Source organism: Alternaria novae-zelandiae (assembly GCF_023758075.1).
Source record: "Alternaria novae-zelandiae strain BMP 2774 chromosome Unknown scaffold_21, whole genome shotgun sequence".
In the NCBI taxonomy this organism is placed as follows: Eukaryota; Fungi; Ascomycota; class Dothideomycetes; order Pleosporales; family Pleosporaceae; genus Alternaria; species Alternaria novae-zelandiae.
Window position 1 is genome coordinate 628,545 of NW_026056981.1, and position 25,364 is coordinate 653,908.

General features: G+C 39.1%; 4 protein-coding genes across 4 annotated transcripts; 2 read left to right on the forward strand and 2 right to left on the reverse strand.

The window, feature by feature from the left end:
* On the forward strand, positions 1-1,151 carry J4E88_008982 (uncharacterized protein; the record flags this gene model as incomplete). Its single annotated transcript, XM_049402589.1, has 2 exons — positions 1-355; positions 430-1,151. 2 exons carry the CDS (start codon positions 1-3, stop codon positions 1,149-1,151), a joined length of 1,077 nt encoding a protein of 358 aa, XP_049251826.1.
* Positions 1,152-7,262: 6,111 nt separating this feature from the next.
* J4E88_008983 (uncharacterized protein) lies at positions 7,263-8,348 on the forward strand (the record flags this gene model as incomplete). The annotated part of the gene is made up of 1 exon (XM_049402590.1): positions 7,263-8,348. One exon carries the CDS (start codon positions 7,263-7,265, stop codon positions 8,346-8,348), a length of 1,086 nt encoding a protein of 361 aa, XP_049251827.1.
* Positions 8,349-10,117: 1,769 nt separating this feature from the next.
* J4E88_008984 (uncharacterized protein) lies at positions 10,118-11,668 on the reverse strand (the record flags this gene model as incomplete). Its single annotated transcript, XM_049402591.1, has 2 exons — positions 10,118-11,500; positions 11,555-11,668. 2 exons carry the CDS (start codon positions 11,666-11,668, stop codon positions 10,118-10,120), a joined length of 1,497 nt encoding a protein of 498 aa, XP_049251828.1.
* Positions 11,669-23,121: 11,453 nt separating this feature from the next.
* Positions 23,122-24,342, reverse strand: J4E88_008985 (uncharacterized protein; the record flags this gene model as incomplete). Its single annotated transcript, XM_049402592.1, has 1 exon — positions 23,122-24,342. The coding sequence occupies one exon, from the start codon at positions 24,340-24,342 to the stop codon at positions 23,122-23,124; it is 1,221 nt and encodes a 406-aa protein (XP_049251829.1).
* Between the last annotated feature and the right edge of the window lie 1,022 nt (positions 24,343-25,364).

Below are 25,364 nucleotides of genomic sequence, written 5' to 3' on the forward strand. Positions count from 1 at the left end.
ATGCGTTCCATCTTCCTCGCCGGCGCTGCTCTCGTGGCCACAGCATTGGCTCGAACAGTCCCTCACCGTTCGTTGGCTGCCAGGCAGAACGGAGGCCTTCCCAGCACTTTCAGCTGGACATCGAGCGACATCCTGGTCAGGCCCAAGAACGATGGTCGCAACCTCGCAGGTATCAAAGATCCCTCAATCATCGAGTATGAGGGCGTATACCACGTCTTTGCCAGTACAGCAAAGGAGGAGGGCTACAACCTGATGTACTTCAACTTCACCGACTTCGACAAGGCACAAGAGGCGCCATTCTACTATCTCGACCAGAGCGCCATCGGTACCGGCTACAGGGCTGCACCTGAAGTTTGTAAGTAAAGCATTCTTCCAAATCCATACATACCAGGATAAAAATAGAAAGATTCCCCAGCTAACACTTCACAGTCTACTTCGCTCCCCAGAAGCTCTGGTACCTCGTCTACCAGAACGGCAATGCGGCATACAGTACCAACCCGGACATCTCCAACCCTGCAGGCTGGTCTGCTCCGGAAGTATTCTACCCTAACGGCACTCCCGCTCTCATTGCAGAGGGCCTTCTCACCCCTCAGCAAGGTTACTGGGTCGACATGTGGGTCGTATGCGACGAAGCCAACTGCCATCTCTTCTCCCACGATGACAACGGCCGCCTCTACCGCAGCCAAACGACCGTTGCCCAGTTCCCCGCTGGAATGAGCGAGCCTGTCATCACCCTCTCGGAGCCCAACAAGAACGACCTCTTCGAAGCAGCCACCGTCTATCGCGTTGACAACAGCACCTACCTCCTACTTGTCGAGTGCATCGGACAAGGAGATTCCCCCGGTGGTCTACGCTACTTCCGCTCCTGGACGTCTTCCTCGCTCGAGGCCGACGAATGGAAGCCGCTTGCCGCTACCCAGCAGAGCCCCTTCATGGGTGAGGCGAATGTCGAGTTTGCCAATGGAAACAGGTGGTCGGACAGTATTAGCCATGGAGAATTGATCAGGTCCCAGGTTGACCAGACGCTCTCGATCAAGCCGTGTGGTATGAGGTTCTTGTACCAGGGTATCGATCCTCAGGCGACCGGGAGCTACAATGCGCTGCCGTGGAACCTGGGTCTGTTGACCCAGACTGGCAACACCACCTGCTAGATGGATATGTGAGACGATGGAAATGAGATTAGATGATATGCCTACTCATGCACAATTGTACATAGATTCAGGAACATACTCGTGAGAGCGCCTTCTCAACAAGTCAAAGAAATCACAATAAAACCACCGTTCAAAAGCAGACTCGCATGACGTTGAGTGCACTATCCTCTTACACGCTCAGCTCACTGAGTACATCACTTTACTACACCCCATTACAAACCACTACCACCAAACTGGAGCCCTCCAAACACGATGCTCGCCCCCTTGTCACAAAAGGTCCCCTGTGAACCCACGATCTGCACAAAAACGGTACGGTCTCATCTCGGCACCACCCACGCCCCAACATGACGACTTCCATCGTCGTCATCGTTCGTCACCCGCCACGTCCCGTCTAACGCGCTTTCCAACGAGAAAAGGAACTTTCCGGGACGCGTGGTCGTGGGAGATGCACGTTCCTGGTTGCGAAAGGAGGGTTGGAGGCAGGTGCGAGGAATATGCATGTTGACTTGTGCATATGATCTGCGCTTTGTGAAGGGCATGGTCGGATCTAGACGGAGGGGGATAATATATCGTCGCCCGACTTTCCACAACGCACGACGGCGTGGGAGACGGTGAGATGGGGGTATCGTGAGTTTCCTAAATGGGTGAGTGTCTGAACGTAGCTAGTAGTGATGCATGCACCAAAGCCGCTTCCCCGGCCAGGGTACCAGGTCTGTGTACCGGCATAAGCCTTTCACTCGCGTGGGTGGTATGCTGACAGTAGATGACGTTGCGCCGAGTGTGATAGAAATCGTTATCGTCATATCACTCATCATGTCTCTTGACGAGCGTATCTAGGTACCGATGAACTACGTCAAGCCTTCCAGGAGCTGGCCGCTTACTGACTGACAGTCAGTGTTGTTGTCTTCTTCGTTAGCCTGACAACTATCCATGCGTAGAATGACTATGTGGCTCATCAGCTTCGTCGCATGTTTCGTCGTTATTGCCCCGTCTCATGCTGTCAGTGCAATATGAGAAGCCGCCCATGTTCATTAAAGATCTCTGCTTATCGCGAACATGCCATTGCACACCGGTTTTTGCCGTTGCGATTGCTGTAGTCGAGATATTTGGTTGCGGCGAGCCGAGCCGGAGCATTTACGGGGAAGCGGGATGGTGTGGGCTCGTCCCTGGGAACAGAAGGAACGATTTATCATCACACGATGCCATGGTTCCGGTGAAACGTGATCTCGTTGACGAACGAAGGCGATGCGAAGGACGATGATAGAGCTGTAGATCTTCCCATGACGTGAATGCCAACGTCCGTTGGGTACGAGGAAGGCGTACGTATAGACTTGTCCATAGCGAAGATAAAGAGAGTGGTGTCTGCCGTTTCGAAAGAGCTATGCAGACCTGAAACTGTCGAACGGTTCTTGTGTTCGAAGAGGTTGCGACTGCTGTTCCGATGGATCTGAATTACTGGATACGCAGAACTCCTGCTAAAGCATGATCACCATTGAGGTTGCATCACAATATCGCACTCGACAACCATAGACCCAACAACCGGAGAACATCGGAGAAACAGCTCCAGACCACGACGATCCTCGATCCCGATCAAGTAAACCCTTCCCAACTGCATACACACGCCGCAGGAACACGAACGCCTCGCTGCAAAGTGCAGACGTCAACACTTGGCGAACAGCCTCGTACGAAGCATCAGAATCTCAACACACGCGCGACATCAAAATGATGGTGTGCTACCCCACGATTTGCGTAAAGGGAACTGGGGTTGCTTTGCTAAGGGATTCAAACATGGTCAAGCGAGCGAATTGTTGAGCTAATGTCTCGGTTAAGGTTCCGATGTGATAGGATTGGCGGGATGGGGTGGATTGGTGGAACATCTAGGGTCTTCTCGGTCCGACTAGGTGTATGTTATGTCATGGGGAGGATTTGGGATGGTGTTGTTGAGGATGGCGGGTTGCGATCGAGGATTGTTACCTTGGCTATAGAAGAGGGTGTTAAGAAGATTGATCGCGGGTTTTCGCGTGTTGCTGGGGCCAGATGCGGGGTCTTGGTGTATGGGTTCTTGGTAAGCTACCTAGGTATGAGTTCGTTACGAGTTGCCAGACGGAGCTTAATGGTTACAGGTTCCTGAGAGCGTGTGATGCGTATTTGAAAGAAAAGAGTTGTATCGCAAGTAAGCCGATTCTAGGATGCGACATATGAATGCCGCATCGAATGCCGCGTTCTCCGCCGCTCTCCGAAAGTCCGCGGTCCCGTTACCTCAGGCAATGTACTGCGGACGCCTCCAATGCGCAGAAGTTCATGCTTCTCACGAAGAGCGTTTACCTAGACTTCGATGAGACAACAATTCCGTGGCCGCGGAAAGAGCTGCATCCCCACGCAAAAGCGAGGATCAGGGTATTGTTGAGAGAGACGCAATGCAAAATGCGGACATTAGCGCAATATGTGTACACGCCGCAAGCGCGGTGCTGCTAATGACTTCCGCATCGCCTACCTCAACGGGTTCGCGTACGAACACAAGAGACCTTGCTCACTTAGATTGCAGTGCGTCTTGGTGGCGTGAGCAGCTGTCATGACCCCGATGTCTCATAAACACTGCCTCTTTGTTCGTGTGTGCGTCATTGAAAGCCTTCAAGCCCCTTCTCTAGGCATGGAGGAATAACGACCTTCGATCTTCCTATCATGGTCACGAAAGACCATAATCGTTACCGTAAGTCTCGGCGGAGAGGAATGTAAAATCGCCTGGACACCGTACACGCCTCGGGCGATCGTCGCAAATCGCGCGTACAACGCGAGCTTCCATGAATCGGAGACGGCAATCAGACGAATCGTAAAGATGAGACGACGCCATCTCTTTCGCTGACATCCAACATGTATCGGTACACTGCAAGATAGCAATGGGCCAATTCTGCAATTCGTGGAACGTCAAGACCGTCAAACGTGGGATGATCGGTAGTCAACTAACCTCTTCACCGTTCAGACATTCCGATCAATTACCGTGATGAAGTGTTGAGGAGGCAAAAGCATCCGAGAATATATCAACTGCGGGACTGAGGTTGAGTCGGAAGCGTCTGGATATACTTGGCATCCCACGTCCATGGCTATAACAGGTAGAAGGGCGTGCGACCAGGTACGGACATCCCACACGATCGACTCGGTGAGATCGGTTGAGGCTCTTTAGACCGAATCAGGAACGAACGGCATGGCGTGGCAAACAGGCTCTGCTGCAACTGCCGTTGTACGGTGAGCCCATGCTGCTATGAGCTTTGAATAGCAAATGACCCCCACGGTCGACAAGAGATCGACGAACTACAGCTAAAGTAGACCGCGCGGTAACTGTACCCATCGTTTACTCGGTTGGTGCTCTTAACCGAGGCTAGTGTTGAGTCCAACGGTGTACTGTATTCGGTGATGTATCGGACGTGCCCACTGCCATGCATACACTTGTTACTGTGTGTGGATTTTGCAGACCGAGCTTACTTCTGCTGATCCCGTGTGTGATGATAGAGAACGAACTGTTGGAAGAGCTGTGCCACAGTGACGTCCGTCCAAAACATCCCTGGAGTATCATCTGCTGACAGAGCTGGAACTCGATCAGACCACATACTCCTTGCTCACTGCATCGGTCTCGGAAGAGGCGAGCGAGGGCCTGGTCCCAGTGAATCGCATATGACCCGCATGGTGTGGGCTGACCCCTCACCCCTCATCAGCACTAAATTCGGTGCGGCGTGGATGCCGAGATGTCGGACAAAGTTGCACAAGGTGAGCTTTTCAGATGCTGGAGTGGATCCTTCATATTTTCCTTGCTCTTTTGCTGCGTTTATGTGCGGCTACGATCGTGATGTGGAGAAGGAAAAGGAATTTTGGCCAAGAAGCTACCGTCAGGACCCACCCCTTGATACCTGTGACTGCAGCGGTACCCTGGTAGCTATACGATTTATTCAAGGGAATCATCACAAGACCGCGGATGCTGATGGAATCGGGCGTTACTGACGTACACCCTGCAAGATGAGCGGATGGCTTGAACTTTCGCAAACCTCGGGCATCATCTAAGACGGCAGTACCCAGTATTACGTGCATGATTCCAGGGCCTCAGTGCATGAAGAGGCAATACAACGACGCACAAGACGTGATGGCGAGAGCGACTGGGCATCATGCAAGTCAGAGGCCTGGTGCAGCGGCAGGTCGAAGGTGTGCGGCTTGTTGTGCGAACGTGGTAAGAAGGCGGGGAAACAGGTCTCCAGGATCGCCAATTTGTGGGGTAATAGCGTCTCGTCGTTGATGGCTGCATGGTCGGCTCACGCTCGGTTTGCGACGAGGCTGTGTGCATCCTCGCGAACATTACAGGTGTTTTGCAAGAAGGGAATGCCGTCGAGAGATCCATTAATGCCGCTAGGTACGCAACCACTGCATACAGCTTACGGCAACGCCAGTAAAACTCTTCATCCTCGTGCCGCTAGATTGTGGATTTCGCATGACTTGAACGTCGCGGATTACACTTCCGGGTTATTGAAACCGGAACCGATTGGATGAACAGAGACATGAAGGGTGTGTCGGGCCAAAGAAGTCAGTCCAAGTCCTCGACGATGCGAATTAAAGTTCGCGGTGTTTTTGAGTGCCGAAGCGAATTGCCACGGCATCGCGTGGGGGCACAACCAGACCAAGATCCACCGAGAATCAGGTACGATGAGCGAGGCGTCTCAAGCATTATCCTGCTCGCGTTTGAACCTAAGTCGTGGCAACAAAAGCAATGTGCGAGAACATGCTGAGGGCTTTCGTCCCTGCTGCAGTTGCCGAAACGGCGTTCGGCACATTGCCGCGATGCTTTTGCTCATGATGGTGGTATCGGCTTGCTGCTTTTCGCGCAAGATTGGGTCGTGGCTTGCACATACAGCAGTACAAACACCTTCCATGTGCGGATTGGTGGATATACGAAGCAGATAATGTCGTGTCCACAGCACGACTCGTACACAATCGCCCTTGCGGAAACATGTTGTGGTGAAGAGCCTCAAGGTTTGAGCTATGGCCAGACCCCGCCACCAAGAGTAATGGGCGTGGGGTGAAATTCCTCGAGCGATCGGCGTCGTCATCCTGGCCAGGCTCTGTAATGATGGGACATGGGATGCATCCTCTGATAAGTTCGCTATTTTGGTCCGTTTTTGGTGGCCCTACGGCGGTCGGATATGGATGACTGCCTCGGTGCGGATATTGCATGGCCTTGTGACGAGCTTCCCCTTCATGCTGTCTGCCACGTCTTGCAGCACCGCTGGAATCCTTTGGTTTCTCTTACCCTTTGCATTGCTCTACTGCACGTCCGAGTGGTCGCCGAGCTAGACGGCTGGACCGACTGGGACCACGAAGGTTAAGACGGGGTGGCCGGGGATGCTGAGCGGAATCAGATGATGCGAATAGGCCGGCCACGATTCCCCCACCCCCACACTGACACCCCCGAACGGTATCCATCAACGCTCTTTCGAGCCCGCCAACCCTTCGCATGGTGCCAGCTGTGGCGAGAATTACCCTATCAGCATGCAGCCAGGATTCCAAAAGATCGTCACAAGGCGTGCCCCCCTTGCACTTCACGTCCGGCCAAGATCCGATGTTCACAGCCTCTCACCCCCTGCTCGCTTGATGCAACGTGAGCAAAAAAGCAAACGCCGCTTCAATCAGCAATCCTCTCCGCGTTTATTGGCCACGCGCGACCCCTACAGCTAAGCGCAAACAGCTGTGCCTGGTATCGGCTACGTGCAGAGCAGCGCCTCGAGCAGGCTGCGGGAGTCACCGCCCCTTTGGTCGTCACCAAAGATGCCTGCCCATCCCTCATTGATGCATTCACGCACCTTGCTTTGCCTGCCGTCACTAGCACTCCTGACAACGCCGTCAGCTGGACCCCCACACTCCCCATTGCAAGGTCAAGTGTCCGGCGTTTGAAAATATTTAAGTACCTGTACTATCCTCGGGGTGTTACCAAACATCGATCAACCATTGACGTATTCGTTCCGTTCGTCGTTGCTGCGTTCCGCTTATTCTTTGTCAAAAGTCCCGCTTCTCTCTGCAAGCTTTTGTTAGTATAAAAGTCTACTAGACGTCCACATCCGAAATCTTCTTATCATGTCACCGCACACCGACGCACCTTCTCCCGCAAATAGCTTCGTTCAAGATTCCGGCTTCCACCATCCTGTCCAATCCGTCTACACCATGAACCGATACACCGACTTCGACACCAGCTCAATGGAGTCTGCTGATGTTGGCATTCGGCGATCATTGGTTCCTGGCATCTACGTTCCCACAGTAGCGTTCTTCGAACCAACTTCAGATAACGTCGACGTTGAGACTACCGCCAGCCACGCCGTTCGTCTAGCCAAAGCTGGTGTTGCCGGCATCACCACTCAAGGGTCCAATGGCGAGGCTGTCCATCTCTCCCACAAGGAACGCGACCTTATCACAAACACTACCCGCAAAGCTCTCGATGACGCAGGCTTTGGATACATGCCTGTAATCGTCGGATGTGGTGCTCAGTCGACCCGGGAATGCATCGAACTCTGCGAAGAGGCAGCCTCTGCTGGCGGAGACTATGCCTTGGTGCTTCCACCAGCGTACTACCAGGGCTTGTTTTCGAAGGAGACCGTAAAAGAATTCTTCCAGGATGTAGCCACTGCTTCGCCCATTCCCATCCTCATCTACAACTACCCCGGTGCTGTTTCTGGAATGGATCTCAACTCAGATATCATCATCGAGCTGGCTCAACATCCCAACATTGTCGGCTGCAAGTTGACCTGTGGCAACACAGGAAAGCTGAACCGCATCGCAGCAGCTACCCGAGCAGCCACTGGCTCTGATCCTGGATCGGGCTTCATGTGCATGGGAGGATCTGTCGACTTCACACTGCAGACTCTGGTCGGAGGTGGCTCCGGTATCATTGGCGGCATGGCGAACATCGCACCCAAGACATGCGTCCAGCTCATTAAGCTCTTTGAAGCTGGCAAGCTGGCGGAAGCCCGCAAGCTCCAGGCTATAGTAGCCCGAGGCGACTGGGCTGCCATTCAGGGTGGTATAATCGGCACCAAGGCCGGATTGATGGCTCACTTCGGCTACGGAGGATATGCTCGCAAGCCACTCCCCAGGCCTGGCAAGGACGAAGTCCGCAGGTGGCGAGATGCATTTGACGAGCTCGTCAAGACTGAGAACTCTCTTTGAGCTGCGCACGCAAACACGACGTCTTCCTTTTCCCGTCGAAAGAGGCCATGACCTTTGCTTCCGAGCATCCTTTCGCATTGCTCTTGGCGTTGAGCGTATTTTTGCACATTTCTAGCGGCGTTCTTCCAATTTGGCCGTCTCTTTCTTCAAAGTCAGTATAGTGGGCGTTATCTGTCGTTACGAGGCTGCGAAAAGCAATTTGTTACCCCTGCCAGCGTCGTTGCCAGCAGTGGCTGTGTAGCGCTTCGAGCCTTCTAGTGGCTAGTTTTCAATTTCTGTAAGCGTACCTTTAGCTTCGCATAGCAGTCAGTGGGTGGATATCTGATTCAAATTGTATTCCCAGCCTGTTCGGACCTGTCAGTATCCTAACAACGTTGAACTCAAAACCTTCACAAATCGCTCTTCGTGGTATTCGCATGACAGTGCAGTGCTCGTCCGTGCTGTTATCCTGGCTTGCGCACTCCTCCGAAACGTCTCTGCTCATCCGATAGCAACGCAGTAGACCGTTACGAGCGCTTGATCTTGATGCTTACCATGATTGGATCAGCGTGTTTGCATGGCCCTCAAGCCACTGACCGGTGTAGCACATGGAGCGGCTGGTACGACCCCCCCACGAAATAGGGTGCACAAACTCTCCGGTACGTCTTCTTAGCCACACCCGAAGAGCCGGGGAGTGTCGCAGACCCATGCATTTTCCTGCTCAGTAGAAATGCATCCCGCCGTTGTGGTTTGTCCTATCTCTGCGACTTTTAAGAAGTACCAGTGCCGACTTCCGCCGTGGAACGACGCTTCACTAGACGGAGACTATGGAGCGTCATGGGATTGTATTTCGAAACCGCTGGAGTGCGTAAATGGCCAGTCGCGTGATGGCTCACACACAAGCCCGCTATGTGAATGGCTCTGCTCTACATCGCCAGCAACATACTCAATGGCAAAGGCAGCCACTCATAGCAGCGAGGTAGTTGACTGAAGGCCTGCAATAAGCCGTGTAAGCCAATCGGCGTCTTTGGATCGTGCCCTATCCGCGTGGCGTTCGTGTTGTTTCTGCCGGCAAGTAGCGAATACATGCGCAGACAACGGTGTCGCCGTGCTCCGTTTCCGTCTGCCACTGGGTTGAGCAGCTGACAGCACTATCGCTACCAATGGACCGTGATAGGAAGCTTGCTGAAACTTGCACGTCTGACAACATCGTCCGGTGAGCAAGCCTTGATAATCAGCAGTCTCGCGTAGTCACCGCTACTTTGCCTTCATCCCACGCTCAAGCGCATAAGCGTTCCAGCATGATGGTAGGGCAACATGGCACGTCCCGTCTTACACACAGCTGACGGGACAGTATCTTGTGTAACATCCCACGGCTTTGAATGCATGCAGAAACCGGTACGCTGTGTAGATGAGGCATCCGATGCGATGCGCGTGTGCAGTGAGGCGAGCCAGGGCTGACGCAGGATAGCATGGAGACTGGGGTAGGTGCGCCGTGGCGCTTGCATGATGAAGTCGTCGTGTGCGACGGCGATGTGAGAGCTGAAAGAAGACACGTGGATCAAGTGAGAACAAGAAGCATTCCAGGGAGCGGAGGAACCTTGAAGGAGTTCCAAGGCTGAGTGTTTTGCGTACCTTTCCTGATTAGGAATGGTCTAAGCAGGTCAGCACCAGGCGCGGCAGCGACGTTCAGCAGCCATGACACTTGCATGCAAAACATGGATAACGGAGATGACTACATTTGAAGTGATAAAGACATGATTTTGTATGTTATACTATCTACATGGCGTTTATCTGCCTTGGCCCTTGGACTTTCCACCGAAGCCAGGACCGCGCTTAGCTCCGCGACCCTTCGCGAGCTTGACGGTGAACGCACCACGCTCGATGGTGTTGACCAGAATGTATCCAGAGGGAAACAAGAAGTGAGACCAAGTGCCAACGAACTGAACGATTCCACCAACAGAGTCATCCTCGGGGTAGATGTCGAAGAAGCCCTCGGTCTTGACACCCTTACCGGTGGGATCCTTGCTAATGCTGCGAACATCGTGTACCCAGATACCAGCGCCGTAGTTGCTCTGGTAGGCGAGACCGTCGACGATGTAGAGGTTGTGGTCGATACCCTTGCTGTCGGTGGCGTAGAAAGTACCAGTGGCCTTGGGGTTGCGGAGGTCGGTGAGGTCGATGATGTGGGTGACGGGGCGGCCGGACGCAGCGGGACCGACAGCTTCTTGCTCATCAAGCTCGTCGTTCAGAAGGACGTACTGGTGCCAGTTGCGCTCGGTCCACCATCCTTGATGGCAGTAGGTAGCACCGGGGTAGGAGAGGGTGGAGATGACCTCAGAGGCGGGGTTTCCGTTCTTCATGGTGGAGTCGTAGACGGTCATGGTATCCTCGTTGTAGCCGATGCAGATGTTGCGGCCGCGGAACTTGCGGTCAGGACCATTGTAGGTCACACACTGGGCATCGTGAACGTATCCGTCCTGGCTAGCACAGCCTGGAGAGGTTGGCTTGCTAGGGTTCTTGAGGTCGATGTACTGGAGACCAGCCTTGCAGGTCTGGTTTCGGGGCTGGGCACCGACAGCGAGGATGTACTCGTTGTCCCAGTCAACAACAACGTTGTGTGTGCGGCCGATGGGCAGTTCGTCGAACAGACCAACGAGGTCGGCCTTGGGGTCGAATATCTTCGGTGTCTTTGGGTCAACACTCAGAAGCTTCTTCATGTCGAAGATTTGAACGTTGTGACCAACGGCCTCAGAGCCGATGATGACATAGTCGTTCAGTACGCGAATCTCGCGCCATCGCGAACCCACACTTTGTGCGGGAAGGCGACCCATGTACTGGATTTGACCATCCTTGAGAATCTCGACGAACGCAGCACCAGAGAACTGGCCTACAATACCGAATTCACGGCCGTTGCGAGCGGTCCAGCCCCATGAAGAGCTACCCTGGCCTTCAGGGCCTCCCATGTCGGCGTGGTTGACAAAGTCGTAGAGGTCCATGTTGTTACACCTGAACGTCTGGTTCACATTGCCCTGCTCGACGATGGCGAGACCATCCTTGCATTGGACACGCTTGGCCTTGTCGGGTCCATGAGGTCCCTTCTTCAAGCTCTTGAAAGACTTCCACTGCTGGGGGTCCTGCTTGCCTTGGGCTGCGTCAACTTCCCATTGATCCTAGAAGTTGTTAGTACTTGATCGTAAGGCGAAAGAAGCAAAGTATGAACATACACTCTTCAACTTCATCAACTTCTGATGAATTGCGCCAGAGGCATACTCCGACTTGGAGTAGTGCGCAGCCTGGACTGCAACCGGGAGTGCCAACACAGCGAGTGAGAACTTCATCTTGAGGAGCTAAGAGAAGGATTGAGCTGGAATGAGCACATTTCCTATGCACTTCAACAGGTATATATATGAGTGTGGTACCCTCATGGTGCAAGATCTCGCCCTCGACCGTTGCCTTGCCACACGACCATTCAGTACCATGTTACAGTCTTGGTACAGCAATATACTCTGGGCATCCGTTGGCATCCATACTCTATGCGGAAGGTCAGGACTACAATTCCGCTAACTTGATAGGGAAGGTGTCCATACACTTCTTGAGTGGAGTACTGTTGCCAAGCAGCGAAAGTCGTATACAGATGGTGCGCCACAGATATCCAGCTTGGTACTTTCGGGAGGGCCTCGGGAAAGGAGCGAGCATCATTGCCACGGCCCGCTAGCGGAGCCCAAGACTTCCAAGGCGTCTGGGCATGCGGACCAATATACAACACCTGGACGAGAGGCGTTCGCAGCCAGACTCTAGAGGAGATAAGAGGAAGGAGATTATAGAAAAGGGAATGTGCGAACTTAGTCTGCGCGTAGTGGTGCTTGGCGGCGTCGAATGTTGAACTGTACCTACCAGGAGCGGAAGGCCTCCGCGCCTAAGGAATGTTTCAACGATATACGGTAGAGCGCGACTAAGACTAGCAAAGGCCTTCGTAATCGCTGCAAACGCGCGGAAGAAAGAAACAATTTTTCGCGCAACTCCGACAGGGGCGATAGCCAACAAGCGCACGAACGTTGTAGTAGGCAGAGACAAGCAGACGCTGGGCTTCAGAGTGCGCGCCGTACAGAGGCCACGATAGCTATCATTAGAAAGCAAAGTCTACTCGGAATTGCGTAGAATTTGAGTATAGGTGTTTAGCAAATAATGCACGAATGTTAAGATGTCGAGGTCGTAGTTCTAATATATAAGAGGAACGAGCTAGGCTAAGGTGTATATAGTCTATCTAACTAAAAGCGCGCTAAGATATAGCATACACTAATATAAATAAGTAATTTTTAAAATATAGTATACTAGTATTATACTACCTAAGAGAATTAGTATACTTAGTAATAAAATTTTAATCTAAATAATTTTTAGATTTATTCTAAATTAATTTAGACTAAATTATACTTATATTATAATATAAAGCCTTTTTTACTTATATTTAATACTAAGCTTAAATTTCTTAACTTTAATATATTAAACTTAAATATTTATAAAAAAATTAACTTATATTTATTTAGCTTTAGTAAAAGTAATAATAGTAGTATTAAAAACTAAGTTAAAGTATATAGTTAAATTAATTTTAAAATAATTTTAAACTTATTTAAACTAAAGTATAGTTTAACTTACTTCTAAAAATAGTAGTATATCTTTTTTAAAGGCTAAAGTTATTAAGTATACTATATATTTACTTTAATACTTTAGTATAAACTTTAAAAGCTATACTTATATTATTTAAGTTTTAAAAGTAAATAAGTAATATTTTTTAGTTAAAAAAGTATTATAAAATACTTAAAGTATAAGTAGCTTATATAAACTATTTCTAGATTAATTTAAAACTAATTTAGTATAAGTAGTTTTAATACTATAAAGCTAGTAAAGTAAAGAAAAAAAAGACTTTTAGCTTTTTTTTAAATTTAACTACTTTAAGATAAGTTTTTAAGTACTTTAGTATTAAAATATATAAATATATTTAAAATTAATTATAGAATTTTATCTACTTATAAATAGATAAAAACTTATATAAAATACTTAAGTAGATAAAAATATTTATAAGCTAAATTAAGTAGAATAAAAAAAGAAGAAAAGCTAAAAGCTACTTTAATAGACTTTAGTATTAGTTTAGAAATAGTATTTATACTAATAAAAAGAGTTTCTATAGTTTAGAGTTATTTTAGATAAAATTAATAGTATATATAGTTAAACTATTTCTAGAATAATTTTTAACTAATTCTAGTAAGTAATAAAATCTACTTTTTAGTTTATTACTTATAGTAATTATACTCTAAATAATATAAAGTACTATATCTAGAAAGTACTACTAAAAATTAATATTATTTATTTATAAGCTCTTCTAAATAGTAAAGTAAAAAGCTTTTATAAAAACTATAATATAGTTAAGCTTTAGATCTTATATCTAAAAGACTATAGTAAGTTTTTAAAGAATATTTCTAGATTAATTCTAAACTATTTTAGGTACTAACTATATCTAAAGTTAAGGTAAACTTATTTTATAAAACTATAATATAGTAATTAATATTATTATCTCTTTATATTTTAAGTAAGTTCTATACTTTATAGTAGTTTTAACTAGTATATACTAGTATATACTTTTTCTATCTTAGTAGCTAAATATAGAATTAGTTAAGAATATATTTTATATATTCTAATTAATATTAATACTAAATACTATAAGATATAAGCTATTTTATAGATATTAATTTTAAATTATTTCTAAACTATTTTAGCTACTTTTTTATAGTCTAACTAGTTTACCTTTTACTTAAGGTAGCGTAAAGTTTTATTAATTAAGAAACTTTATACTACTTAAATAAATAAAAACTACTTTATAAAAATAGCTACTACTTAAAGATTAATTATATTTTCTTTAAGTACTAGTCTAAAAGAGGTTCTTTTTAAAAGAAGAGTAAATTATTCTAACTCTACTACTATAAGTACTATCTAAATTATTTTTTAAATATTTCTAAATTAATTTATATAAATATATATTTACTAAATTTTACTAGCTAGTAGAGGCTATATTATTATTTAAGTATAGAATAAGTAAGCTAAACTACTTATAAAATAAAAAATCTTTTAAGTAGATATATCTTTTAAGCGCTACTATAATAGTTAGAAAGAAATTCTTTTTACTACTATACTAAAAAGCTATAAAAAGAGTATATAAATTACTTTTAAATTAATCTATAACTAATTTATATAGTTATTATATTTAGGCGCTTTACTACTAATACTAAGTTCTTTAAAATATACTAAAAAGTATTTACTACTTTCTTCTAGACTATTAAGAAGCGTTTAAATTAGCTAGTATAATAGTAGTATCTCTATATATATAGTTTTTATAGTATTACTATTAATATAAATACTAAGTAGATAGCTAGTAAGTTAAATTAATTTCTAATTAATCTACGCTTATTTTAGCTTAGAATTTAGAAAGTACTTTACTAGTCTTAACTAGCTTAATAGAGACTAGAAGTACTACTTTAGCTACTATATAAAATTCTATATTATTTACTTTCTTTATACTATAAATAAAGCTTATTTTAGTATACTATATATTAAAGATTCTTTATAAAGTAGAATAAAAACGCTACTTACTATAGTAAGCTAAGCTAAGTATTTTAAGTTATATAATTTACTTATTAGTAAGTAGTCTAAATTAATTCTAGAATATTTCTAAACTATTTCTAGAAAATACTCTAATACTTATAGCTAAAGAATAGGTAAAAAATAAAAAGAACTCTATTATTACTATAAAATAAAATATATACTATAGTAGTATATCTAGAGCTACTTAGAATATACTAGAATTTTATATAAATGCTATAAAATAAGTATATATAAAGAGCTATTATACTAGTCTAAGATATAAGCTTTTAGTTAGTATTAAACTATATATTAAATTAGTTCTAAATTATTTTATAACTAATTTCTTATAGTACTATATAAATAGATCTATAAAATATATAAAAATATAAAATTTATAAAAAGTATAGTGTTAAGTATAAATTAAAGTAAAATTTAAGTCTAAGTAGCTACTTTTATAATAATATAAAGTAAGAAAAGAGTAAGTATTTAGTTATCTATATATAGATTAATTCTAAACTATTTAGAGTATAAGAAAAAAATAAAAAAATAAAAAAAAAAGATAATATTTTTAAATTACTTAAATTACTTAGGCTATTAAGATAGTAATCTTACTAGTATCTAAGCTTCTAGCTAGTAGCGCAGCACTTATATATATAGATATTCTAGTTATTACTTTTAGCTTTATCTTCTCTTAGAGCTAATTTATTACTAGCTCTATAAGTATAACTATTTTTAGATTAATTTAGAACTAATCTACGTAGAAAACGCTCTAATCTAAATATAAACTTAAAATAAAAAAAGTATAAGCTTAAAAAAAAGTATAAAAAAGTAAAACTTTAATAAAAAAGAAAGTTACTTTAAATTTAAACTAAGAAAGCTAAGTTAGAGCTTTAAAAAAAAAGCTATAAGTTTACTTTTAGTATAAATTAATCTAGAACTAGTTAAGAAGTAACTAAACTAGTCTTAAAATAGTTAGTATAATTAAAAAGTTTTTAGCGCTAAATAAAATTTACTAAAATCTATCTTACTTTTTAATTCTATCTTTTCTATATTAAATATAGTAAGTAGAGTTCTTTCTAATAAAATTTATCTTTATCTAACTAATTCTAAATTAATTACTAACTATTCTAGCTTATATATACTTAATATACTACTTTTACTATACTTCTACGTAGCTTTATAAAGTTTAACTTTAAAAACTCTAAGAAAAAATATATTATCTTTTATAGAGAACTTTTTTATTAAATAAAGTATAATAAAAGCTTCTTAAGTCTTTATAGTATAAGTTTAAAAGTTACTTAGAACTCTTTATAAATTAATTCTAAACTAATTTTAGTAGTACTATAAGAGAAGATTAAATCTTATTAAATATATTTATAAAACTTACCTTTAGTACTCTATTATACTAAATTCTACTAGTATAATACTTTTATAAATATATTATACTACTTATTACTTTTTTTAAGATATAATAAAGTGCTATAATAATCTTAAAGTAGTAGAAGAAAATACTATTACTAAGAAGTAAATTTAAAATAAACTTTAGAATTATTCTTTAATTAATCTAAAGCTAATTTAACTTAATACTTAACTAGCTACCTCTTCTACTAAACTCTTATTAGAGATACTACGCTTTATATCTTTAAATAAGTAAAAAAAATAGAAGTAGAGTAAAATTAATTTCTAATTAGTTTACTATCTACTACTTAAAAATAATAAGTCTTTACTATATAAATTCTACTAAAGTAGAAGATTTAAATATAAGCCTCTTTTTACTATTTAAACTTTAATTAATATATATTTTACTTACTAAAATATAGCTTATTATCTTTATTAATAGTATTATAATATTTTTACTTTTTAAAACTTATAGAAAATATAATTAAAGTTATAGTTTTATTAAATTTATTTTATATATCTATTTAATTTTAAATTTTATTAGAATTAATTAAAAAATATTTAAGAAATAATTTAAATAAAGCTTACTCTTTAGGTTTTTAGTATTAAGGTCTTCTATATTATACTTTTAGTAAGAAAGATTAAATTTATTATCTAAATTAGAGAAATAGTTCTAGATATAATCTATTATAAAATTATAATTAAGCTATATTAGTTAGAAATAATCTAGAAACATTTAAAAAATAATTTACTTAAGTTTAATCTTTATTAAGCTAAATAGTATTCTAAGAAAAGCTATTATTCTCTTTCTTTTCTTTCTCTTAGCTAGAGATAGCGCTCTTATCTTTTTATTTCTACTCTTCTTCTTCTTTCTTATCTTCTTCTTTTTCTTTTTTATCTAAATTATTTAAAGATTAATTTAAATTCTCTTTAGTAATAGAGAGAGAGAAGTTAGTAATTATATTATAGTTAGCTATAATATTTATATAGAAAACTAAGTAGAATTAATTTAGAAATAATTAAAGAATAATTTAAACTTATTTAATTTAAGCTAAATTAGCTAGTTAGAGAGTATACTAACCTACCTAGCTATAGCTATAATTAATCTATAAGTAGTAAGTAGATAGTTTCTAAAAAAAGTATAGCTAGTAAACTTTTTCTAAAAGAATAGTTAGAATTATTTAGAAAATAATTAAGAAATAATTTATATACTATAAAGGCTACTACTAATATTAATTATATAGTATAGCTAATTTATATAAATAATAAGCTAATCTTATATATTTATAGTAAAAGCTAAGTAACTAAATAGTAGCTAGTTAAGCTATAAAAATTACTTAAATATAAGCTAAAATTTATTAGAATTAATTAATAAATAATTCTAAAACGTTTTATATATTACTATAAAGTATACTTATAACTTAGTAAGCTATAATTTAGTATAGTAGATAGCGTAAGATTTAGTAGCTTAGTTAGTAGTGTAGATAGTATAGTAAAGTAGTATTATTATTATTTTAAAAGAATTATTCTAGAAATAATTTCTAACTAATCTACTAAAGTACTAGTCTAGCGCGCGTATAAGCTGCGTATAGACACTTTAGCGCTCTAGCGCTCTAGCGCTCTAGTACTCTAGCCTTTTAGTACTTTAGTAAACTCTAGAGCTAACTAATTTATAACTATTTTAAAATTAATATATACTAATATCTTACTAGCTATTCTATCTATTAAGGTTCTACTAAATATACTTATTATATTTTATTAAATTAGTATATAATAATATCTAGAGTTATTTTAACTAATATACTATTAAGTATTAGTCTAAGTTAGATATATAGTTATAATATAGTTATATTATAGTTACTTATAACTAGACTTTAAGCTATATAAAGTAGTAAAATCTTTACTAAAGTCTACTTTAGTACTATATATAAACTAATAGTTAGAATTACTAAATAAAAATATAAACCTAGCTATCTATATACTAATATTTAGTTTATAGTAATAGAATTAAACTTTTAATAATAAGTAAAGTAGTTCTACTTATAGTTTTAATTCTAATTTAGATATATAATATAAAATAGAAAAAGATTTATATAAGTAAATACTTATTATATTTATACTAAGTAAATTTATAAAGTATTAAATCTAGAACTAGTAGAATATAAAAGTAAAGTAGATAGTAATAAGTAATTAAAGTAGTATTCTTTTCTAAGAAAGTATAAGATCTAAAGTTTAATAAAGCTTAGTAAATCTTACTAAAGCTTATAATATAGAATATATTCTTAGAGTACTTTTAGTAAGTACTATATATAACTTACTAGTATAAATTAAAATAAATTTTTATTTACTTTACTACTTTAGAAAGCTTTTTAAGAAAAGTTATAATATAATAATTTATTTTCTATTTATTTTTATAATTCTAGATATAGTATTAATATATATAAAACTTTTATAATAGCTAAGTATAAGAATATAGCTTCTATAAACCTTAGAGGTTTACTTAAAGCTATTTTCTTACTTTAACTTTAAATATCTCTATCTCTAAAGCTACTAGACTTTACTAAAGCTACTAAACTCTACTAAAGCTACTAGACTTTTTAAAAGAGATATTTACTACTATAAGCTAGTACTATCTTATACTAGCTTCTACTAGCTTTCTCTTTCTCTTTTTATATAAATCTAGCTAAATTCTTTCTCTTTTAAATTTTATATTTACTATTCTTAACTCTAAATATAAGCTATTTTCTAACTAGCCTATTTCTTTATATATAAAGTCTATCTTATACTAAAATAATATATAGTAATAGTCTAAGAGTATATAGAATATATACTTCTTTATTTTTTTTTTTTATAGAATCTAAGTTTATAGAGCTTAGAAGCCTTAAACTCTATAGCTTAGTTTTAATTACTAGAACCTTTAAAAGAATATATACTACTATCTACTATAAAATAAGATATTTAGAAAATATATCTATATTATAATTATATACTATATTACTTAACTATATTATACTTATATTTCTATACTAGTATATATAATAAAGTAATAGTAATAGTCTAATATAAATACTACTTATAGAACTAGTATATTTATTCTTTATTTACTATAACTATAATAGTATTTCTATTCTCTAATAGCTACTATATTAAAATAACTATTTTATAGTTATATCTTTACTAGCTTTAATAGAACTTTTTTATTATAGTAGAATATTAATATAAAGTAGAGTAATAAAACAAAGTTTAGTAACTCTATATAGTAATCTTAATATAAGTATATTTTCTAAATACTTTATATTTGCTATAATATAGTAGTAGATTTAATAGAACTTTATTATTACTACTATCTATATAATAGTATTTATATACTAGAGCTAATATATAAAAATCTTTTAGTTATAATTTTACTTCTTATTACCTTTTTTTAAAAATTCTTTCTAGTATAGTCTACTACTACTAAATATAGCTTTCTATATTTATACTTAGATATAGCTTAACTTCTATTCTAAGTATATATAAAGTATAGTATAATTATATATAATATAGAGATAGAAAGTATCTAATATCTAATTAGTAGAATCTAAAAGTAAAGTAAGTAGTAATAAGTAATAAAATAGTATTTTTATTTAAAAAAGCTTTTTTCTATCTTAATAAGCTACTAGAGTACTTACTTTTCTTTTAATTATATAATCTAATTAAGTAACTAATTACTATACTATAATAGTAAAGTAGATATAGATAGTATCTCTACTTTTAAGAAAGTACTTAATTATTAGTATATTAAGAATATACCTCTTTAGAACTTTAATAATATATAAACTTCTAGCTACTAAATAACTAATAATATTAATATCTAGCTTATAAAAAAGCTACTCTATAAGCTAGTACTATTTAGTACTAGTTTCTATTAGCTTTTTTTTTTTTTTTTAATAAATCTAGCTAAACTTTTTAATTCTTAGATTCTATTATAAAAGTCTTATAAAGTTTAGATAATAAAGATATATAAAGATAATAAAGTTATTATAGTAGAAAGCTTTAAAAAAAGCTATTAGAGATAAATATATATTATAAAGATATTAGTCTAATATAGGCTAATAGAGCTTTAGATCTTAAACTATTATATCTATATCTACTATTTCTTACTTTAATTATAAGCTATCTTCTAACTAGTCTATCTTTCTATATATAAAGTATATTTTATAGTACTAAAAGATATTTTTAATTTACTTATAGTTATTTTAGAAACTTATAAAAATACTATTTAAATAGTATAGCTTTAAGTATTAGCTCTAAACTACTGTTAGTATTTTTAAAATATCTTTAAAGTTCTAAATATTTTAGAAATTTTAAAAGTATAAATAGTATACTTCTACTAAATTCTTATTATATATATTTTAACTATAAATTTTTAGAATATATTACTATAATAGTTTAAAGCTTATCTATATTCTTTTTAAAAATTAAGTTTAAATTCTATTATAAAGTACTTTAGTATTAAAATAGCTTTTTAGCTAGTCTAAGAGATTTAAAAGCTTTAAGTACTTTAGAAATAATAGTACTAAAACTTTAAGTTTTAGCTTATTAACTTTTAAAGTACTAAAATCTTTAGTTTTATATTCTTTAGTATACTAGTACTAGACTTTTTTCTTTTAAAACTTAATTATAAGCTATAGAATTATTAGTTTACTAATAAAATAGTATAATTATAGATAAATCTTAATAAAGTATAATATACTTATTAGTTTTTAACTATTACTTAAACCTTTTAATAGTAGTAGCTAAGTAAAGTTTATAAACTTAAATAAAATATACTTTATAATTAACTATATTTTACTTAGTATATTCTACTAAGTAAGATATAGTATATTATTCTTATTAATAATATAATAATAGTACTTATTTATAAAGTATATAGTAGAGAGAGAGTTATATAATATTTATTTATTTTATTTATAATATATATCTTTTTATACTAAATTAATTCTAAACTATTTTAGAAATAATTTACTTAGAAATAGTATTTAACTATATACTAAAACTACTACTCTTAGAAAATGTAAATAAATACTTAAAAGAAAAGTTTAAGAAGAACTAGTAAGATTTATACTTATTCTTTCTATTCTAGAAGAAAGTATAGTCTAAATTTATTAGAAATAATTCTAAATTATTCTAAAAATAATCTAAATAAAACTTACTATAAATAAAGTCTATATTTAGGCTATTAATATTATATACTTTATAGAAAAGCTTATCTTTAGTTTAATTATTATAATAGTCTCTTACTATATTAGTTATAGTAGTATAGTTAAGCTATAAATATTAGAAATAATTTAGAAATATTTAAGAAATAATTTACTTATTCTCTCTCTAAATTATTAACTTAGATAATATTCTAAAGAAAGTATTTCTAGTTTTTCTACTCTTTTTTTTTTTTTTTATTATCTAGTATAGTAGTAGAGTTCTTAAAATTATTATAGTTTAAATTATTTACTAATTAATCTAACTTATAGTCTAAATTATTTAATAAATAATCTAACTTATTATTAAATTCTATCTAGATAAAAGACTATATAAAAGCTAAGTTAGTAGAAGATGTAGAAGAGTTAGTAAAGAAGATAGTAGAAGAGTTAGTAATAGTATTATAAGTAGCTATAGTCTAAATATAAAAACCTAAGTTAAATTAATTAAGAATTAATTAAGAAGTAATTTAAATAAACTTATTTATCTTAGCTTAAATTAAAGTATTAGTAAAATTTCTAACTTACTTAGTAAGCGCTATTATTAGCTAGTAAGCTTAGTATAAGTAGTTTCTAAGTATAGTATAACTAGTATACTTCTACTAAAAGAAATATTAAAAATAATTAAGAAATAATTTAGAAATAGTTTATACTTTATAAAGAATTCTACTTTAAATTCTAATATAGTAGTAAAGCTAATTTATATAAATAATTAGCTTACTTTATATATTAGTAGTAAAAAATAAATACATAATTAAGTATTAGTTAAGCTAAAGAAATTACTTATAAGTAAGCTAAATTTATTAAAATTATTTATAAATTAATCTAAAAATAGTTTATATATTTTTTTAAAAAATACTTTAAATTTAGTAAGCTATTATAAGTAGTATAGTTTAGTAAAAAAGTTTAGTAAAGTTATATTATTATTATTTAAGTAAAATTATTTTAAAAATAATTTATAATAAATTTACTAAAGCACTACTTTAGTATATATATTAACTATATATAAATATTTTAGCATGCTATATCTTAGCGCGCTCTTAGTTAGATAGCCTGCATTCTATAGGCTAAGGTTAAAATTAATATTACGTTATCACGCTGCGACGCGACGCGTCGCGAGCGCGCTTGCCTTAACCTTCACAATCGAGGCATCTCTGCCTAGCTGATGTTTGCCACCGTATATATGCGGTGAAGCTCATGAAGCTCATTATCACAACGATATCGGTCAGATTTGCACTCACGTACAGCGACGCGTCGGCAACTGGCCACCTTGCTGCTGTCGCAATCCGACAGAGACACGTCTAGAATATGTGTAGGCAAAGCCGAACACGATACTGGTAACGCAGTGATTCGCAACCATTATACATTATTACTGAACTGATTCCTTGTAGAAGACGCACCTTCATCACACTCCAGGCCCAAAACTCAGCCAGGTCAATAAGAAGACTCTGGTACACACCGAAAGTTACAAACAACTTGATGTCCTCCCCGTCATAATACTCGAAGCGACGGATACGTAACGACTATGCACACCAGATTGACCCTCGAAAATCGCATCTACAGCCTCGACGACCGGGCTTGGCCTCGGTACCACCCTCTCCCACTTGCGGTGGTAGATACAATGAGCGATCATTTCCACCGATCCTAGGATCGAGGAATGCCTCTACCGGCACATGGCAACACTTCAGCCTCGGAAAGTCTCGGAGAGATCCCAGGGTATCAACGTTCCGACTGTTAGGATACACCAGGTCTAGGATGTCTTTGTCACTATCGTCCGTCGCATAGACCGCTTCTAACGAGTGTCGATGTCCCCTCAGCGCATCACCCAGGAGTTTCCAGGAGTGCTCAGGCCAGATTGACAAAGGATTGCCTTCTGCGGCGAACGGCTCCCACCTCCCGGTACTGCGGTGGTATCGAAAGCTGTGGAGGGCCTTGAGCGTGAGGAGCATTTGTGCGACAACAGAAATGTCCATCATTGCATGAACCAGGTGAAGTTTCCGGATTGAGCTACTCGACTCGGGGACCGACCAGTTCTCAACAGGTGTTGTTTGACATATCTCCCAGAGGATAAGCGTTTCGAGGGAGGGAAGACGGAACACACAGGAAAGCTCCTCCACTGAGAGGTGGCGGGAAGCAATATTGAGCTCCTTGAGCTTAGCAAATCGATTGACATGACCACCGACGGGTCGCGCAACAGCGCTGTTCAACATCTGCAACCATTTCGGTGTATCCTCGGGCCGGTCATATGTCTCCGTCACGTTGAACGCTTGGATGTCGTGAGCGTTGGCCAAGATCTTGTTGCATGCATCCTTGTTGACGGGCTTCCCGCCGAAAAAGATACTGATTTCGCGGATGTGCCTGGAGAGGAGATGGTTGCTGGCGATCGCCGCCGCCTTTTTGTAGTGCCTGGTAGAGCTCACGGCGCGTAAGGTCTTGTACATCACCACCTCCGCGATTCGCTTGCAGAGCTTATCTGTACGACACAGCTTCGAGAGTGCGTCGTCACGGCCGACTTCCTTCACATGCTCCATGATCTTCAGTAGAAGCTCTTCCGGTATACCACCAAGACACGCTTGTGGGTTTTTGAGTACGACAGGAAGATCTGGGCTGCCGGGGCCATCATCGGTGGCCGTGTGGGTGACCTTGACGGATATCGAGACGGAGCGGGTACGCTTAGCCGAGGCCGAGGCGTGCGAGAGTGAAGCTTTGCGCTTCTGCGGCGTCGAGACGGTAGCTGGCGCCATGGCAGTGGTGGGTTCGAGCGGATGTGCACCTCGTACAACGTCGATGTAGGCTCCAGGGTGAGGTGTACAAGTGTCGTAAGGGGTACAATTAATCTGGCAAAGCTGTACAGTCGAAGAACCCCCGCGTGGAAAGAGTTGGCCGCCGACACGAAAGTGAGTGGTCGTGGTGGTGAGAGGAAGTTAAGGACTCGGAACGCGAACGAGAAGAAAACAACAACAAAACGCGTCGATGCGCGCCCTTCACACGCGTCACCCGATGCATGGCCACTCACGGTGAGGGCCCTGAGTGCACGCGCAGGTGCGAGAGGAATGCGCCGCTCTGGCCAATCGGGAGCGTCACTGCGGAGGTGTGAAGCAGAATATTCACCTCACCGCCGCCCATCTGGCGTTTGAAGAGTGCACAATGTGCGCACGCATGGACAAGTCATTGGGAGAATGAGTATGTGAAGTGGGTGTAGTATTGACCGCTAATGCATTAGGCATGCCGATGTCGCTGCTCAGAGAATACCTCGATGAGTATCTCTCCGCCATGTGTTCAGAAAAGAAAGAGAGGACATTTAGCAAAAGGCAAGGCGGATAGCCAAATATCTTGGACCCATGCTAGCTTTTCTGCCCAGTGCTCTCCGGTTCCACGATCATATGTGGGTTGATCGCGGTCATTATCATAACTCTGGAGCGCCAAACTACCGATGGCTGCAAGCTGCTCTTTGGATCTTTCTTCGAGAAAATCACCTACTCGAACTTCTCCCGCCTCTACTCCCATGTACATCATCCTGAAATGAAACCTTCCAAGCATATATGGAAGCAATGCAGTTTCTGTATGAAGCTGACGAGAGGTGAGCAGTAACGCTAGGTCGTTCTCTCTGGCTGAGTTCCTTGGTGTCGTCCAGCCGGTGAACGTCCACTTGTTGTCGCCGAATACGTAGGCGTATATCATGTTGCGTATTTCGCCTGGCAAGCGGAGAAGAGGCGAATTGGTCGCGTTGGCTTCGGTGCTACAAACGATACATTAGCTTTCGAAA